The sequence below is a fragment of the Plasmodium reichenowi genome, chromosome 14, assembly GCF_001601855.1.
Source record: "Plasmodium reichenowi strain SY57 chromosome 14, whole genome shotgun sequence".
NCBI lineage: Eukaryota > Apicomplexa > Aconoidasida > Haemosporida > Plasmodiidae > Plasmodium > Plasmodium reichenowi.
In genome coordinates this window covers 1749693-1754451 of record NC_033659.1, presented here as the reverse complement: position 1 = coordinate 1754451, position 4759 = coordinate 1749693, and the positions used below count along the sequence as shown (strand labels likewise).

The 4759-nt window shown below is 21.1% G+C and overlaps 2 protein-coding genes across 2 annotated transcripts; both read right to left on the bottom strand.

The window, feature by feature from the left end:
• Positions 1–71: 71 nt before the first annotated feature.
• PRSY57_1443300 (hypothetical protein) lies at positions 72–1114 on the bottom strand (the record flags this gene model as incomplete). The annotated part of the gene is made up of 4 exons (XM_012910030.2): positions 72–308; positions 421–568; positions 709–906; positions 1014–1114. 4 exons carry the CDS (start codon positions 1112–1114, stop codon positions 72–74), a joined length of 684 nt encoding a protein of 227 aa, XP_012765484.2.
• Positions 1115–1821: 707 nt separating this feature from the next.
• PRSY57_1443200 (heat shock protein 90, putative) lies at positions 1822–4602 on the bottom strand (the record flags this gene model as incomplete). The annotated part of the gene is made up of 1 exon (XM_012910029.2): positions 1822–4602. The coding sequence occupies one exon, from the start codon at positions 4600–4602 to the stop codon at positions 1822–1824; it is 2781 nt and encodes a 926-aa protein (XP_012765483.2).
• Positions 4603–4759: the final 157 nt, after the last annotated feature.

Here is a 4759-nt window from a genome sequence, read left to right as displayed (position 1 = left end):
AAGAAATTTTTTTTTTTTTTTGTAATAATATTTTTTATATATTTTTAAAAAACAAAATATTAATAAATAAATTATTTTTGTTCCCAGGAGTTTGCAATTTCTTCTAATTTGAAAAAAACACTATCAATTTTTTTAAAAATTTTTTTGTCATTTATTATTCTTTTCCATAAATTAAAAATCCTGCTCTTTTTTCTTAAAATATAATAATCTTTTGCCTTTTCATATTTCTTATGTAAATGCATTACAGATAAGTCAAGCCATTTATAAAATATGTTAATAATATTAATGTTTATTCTCTTCTTTTTTATCTTACCAAAAAAGAAAGAAGAACATATATTAGCACATATTCTAAATATACATATATATATATATATATATATAAATTTATTAAAATATAAAAAATACGATTATAAATATTACTTTTAAATATATCCTTTTGGTATTCAAAAAGTTCTTTTTAAGAATATTAAAACATTTTAATTTTATATAAAATCTTGTCGTTACATCAGTAAAATTATTAAATGAGTTCATAGCACATCTTTTTATTTTTCCCTGCAATTTATTTTTTCTGTTACCACAATTGATTATAATAAAAAAGAAAGAAAAAAAAAAAATATACATATATATATATATATATATATATATATATATATATATCAATGTTTGAATGTATTGAAATTTAAATAATTTATTTTTTTTAAATTTTACAAAAAGGAATAGAAAACCCATTTTCTCTTTCGATCTATATCTCTTAATTTAAAAAAATACAGTATACTTTGTGATTTATAATATTCATTTAATAAGAAAAAAAATGTTTTTCTTTTTAACTTCGTAAAATAATATGTTTTAACAGCTTTAAATAATTTATTGTCTTCTTTTTTATCTTGTTCCTGTTTTTTTTTATTCCTAAGTACAAATAAAATTAAATTCCATTACCCTTTTTATATGTATCAAAATATAAATATATAAAACAATATGCCTGCTATATTTTTAAAATAAACATTATTCATTACAGTATAACATTAAAAGGTATTTTCTTAGTTACATATATTTTCTTAGCATTATAATTATCTTCCAAAATTTGAAAGTTCACTTTATCAATAAGTTCTTTCATGTTTTATCTTGACATTCTTCCTTATATTTTATTATAATATAAATCTTCATAATAAGGTAAAATAAGGTTGGTTATTCATAATGTTTGATCAAAAAGCGTTTATAGATATTCAAAAAAAAAAAAAAAAAAATGAAGGAAAAAGAACAAAATTGATAATATTATAATAAAATTAAATCATTATTTTGATATATTTGAAAGATATAAAAAAGTCGAAGGTTTATTTTCTATTTTAATAAATATAACATATATATTTATATATTAATGTATGATTAAAATAGAAAGGTTGATATTGCAAATATTAAAAAAATATATATATATATATATATATAATAATAAATAAATAAATAAATAAATAAATTACACATACATATATATATAATAAAACTTAAAAATTAAATAAAAAAAAAAAAAGGAGGGTAAAAATATATAAGGATATATCCTTAAAACAATTAGACAAATATATAAATTTTTTAATTTAAAAAAATAATATATAAAAATAATATAAAATAATAACAATATAATATAATAATAAGGATTTCCTGTCTTTATTCATTTATTTTGAAATAATAATTAATTCTTATAAAACAGTATAATTATTAATGTATTATTATTTTATTTTAATATATATCTCCATACATATCTCCATATATATATATATATATATATATAATATATATATATATATAACTTCATTTAATCATTTTGTACTATAATAGTGTTTTATCAGAACCACTGAGCATATTACTATTTAAAATACTTGGATCTAAATTAAATAAACCGGAATCCTGTTTATGTATAGTATTTTGGCTCACATCATTTTCACCTAAATTTATTTTATTCACATCACTCTCAGCTATGTTCTTTATATTATTTTCTTCAGCAATGCCATTTTCGCTCATGTTATTTTGATTGGAACTGCTTTCATTAATTTTATTTTCGCTTATATTACTATTATCATCAATTCCATTTGTTGATTTCATTTCACTTTGTAATTCATTTGGAGAATTATTTTGGGGCATTTCCGAACCAGAAGTATTATTTAATGTATTGTTTGATATATTACTTTGTACATTCATTAAATATTGTTCAGCATTTTTTTCCATCATGCCTATAACTCTTTTGGCAAAGAGACCGGTATCATCTATAGTATATCCTCCCTGCATTGATGCAACATCAAATATTTGTTCAGCAATTTCTGAATTTTGCAAATTCATTTTATCAATTTGTATTAAATGATTTAATTGTTTTATAATAAAATGGTTAGGATTAATTTCTAATACTGGTTGATTTGCAGATTGGCCTCCAAACATTTCATTTTCTGATATACCTTGAGCGGTGGCTTGTTGTTTCATATATTTTTGCATAGAAGGTGACATACCCATTTCACCTTGAACTAATAAGGCAGGTGAATTTATCAAACGATCTGAAATTCGTACTTCATGCACTTTATGCGAAAATTTGTTATGTAGCCATCTACATAATATTTCATATTCCATTTTCTGTTTATCCAAACTGTCGGATTTATTTTGATCATTTTCTTTTTTTAACTTAAGGTCGGCTTTATTTACATCTAAGACTTCATATCCTTTATATTTATTAACGGTTAGAGAGGATAAACAAAATTCATCAATCGGTTCTAAAGAAAATAGAACATCATAATTTAATGCTTTCAATTTTTCTAAAGAAGGAGAATTCTGAGCGGTTTTTTTATTTTCTCCTGAGATGTAATAAATACATTTTTGATCTTCTTTCATATTTTCTATATATGAATCAAGATCTGTTTTTTTATCACCACTATTAATTGAATAAAATTCGACTAATGATGCAATTTCTTCTTGATTTTCTTTATCTTCTACAACACCAATTTTGAGGTATTTACCAAATGTGTTAAGAAATTTAGTCCATTTATCACCTCCTGTCTCTTTTAATCCTTTCATCATACTAATACTTTTGAGTACAATTCTTTTATTTATAATAGATAGCATTTTGGATTTTTGTAATATTTCTCTTCCTACATTTAATGGTAAGTTTTCACTATCTACAATACCTCTGAGAAAGGTTAACCAACGTGGTATAGATTCAGAAAATTTGTCATTTATAAAAACTCTTTTTACATATAATCTTATTCCTCTAGATTCTTCGTCAAACATATTTTTACTTAATTCCCATGGTAAAGAACCTGGAATATATAAAATGGAATTAAAAGAAATTTGTCCTTCTACATTAAAATGAACATAAGCTAATGGGTCATCATATGCTTTAAATGTATTTTTATAAAAACTATAATAATCATTTTCTGTTAATGATTTTTCATCTTGTTTCCATATTGGTAATTGTACATTAATTTTTTCCCATTCATGATATCGTTTTGTAATTGTTTTCATTTTCATTTTATCACCATCTTTTAATGATACAGAATCATCTGGAACCCTTTCATAATCAATTTTTTCTGACCATATTTCTATTGGGAATTTAATAAACTCAGAATATTTTTTAATTAATTCTTTTAATTTATAATCTTCTAAATATTCATCACATTCTTCTTTTAAGTGTAAAATAATTTTGGTTCCACTACCCTTAATATCATCATATTCTTGATCATATTTTTTAATTTCATTTACACTAAAACTACCTTTCAAATCTGAAGACCATCGATAAATTTGATCTTCTTTTTTTGTATATACTTCAACTCTATTAGATACTAGAAAAGATGAATAAAAACCAACACCAAATTGTCCTATTAAATTACTATCTGCTTTTCCTTCTTCTATTTGTTTTAAAAATTTGGCTGTTCCCGATTGAGCTATCGTACCAAGATTATTAATTAATTCACTTTTATCCATACCTATACCATTATCAGTTATAGTTAATGTTTTTTTTTCTTTATCAGGTTTTATTTTAATTATTAATTTTTTAATATCATTTTTTTCTTCTTCCACGTTTTCTTTTTTATCTGTTGATTCATTTACATTTTCTGTTTTTTCGTTTTCTGTTTCATTTTTTATTTCCTCATTTGTAACTACTTCAGCATCTTTTATTAATTTATTATTTTCCAATATTATTCTTTTCTTATCACACGCATCAGATGCATTCGAAATTAATTCTCTCAAAAATACATCCTTATCTGTATATAAAGAATTAACGATTATATCCATAACTTTATTAACCTCTGCTTTGAAATTATATTTTTCCACAGGGGAACTATCTGATGATATGTCCTCTCTAATTGTTTTAACATCTTCATTAAAACTATTTAAAGGTTTCCTACTAAACTCAATTTTCTTTTTTTGCTTTTCAAAAAATAATTTATTTACATTGTTACTTAAATCATATCTGTTCGGTGTTTTGTAATTTAATATATAGTTCAATTTCTCCGTAGTACGAGCTAAATTAAAAGCTTCGCTTCTTTCATAATCTTTTAAAAACAACATACAAAAAAAGTACAATATTATAAGTTTTATTTTGTTCCCAACATAAACATTTTGCATTTTAAAACCAAACAAAAAAAAAAAAAAAAAAAAAAAAAAAAAAAAAAAAAAAAAATTTAAAAAAAAATAAAAAAAAAAAAAAAAAAAAAATAAAAAAAAAAATTTTTTTATACTAATAAAATATTTTATAAAAAAAAAAAAAAATTTAAAAAAAAAA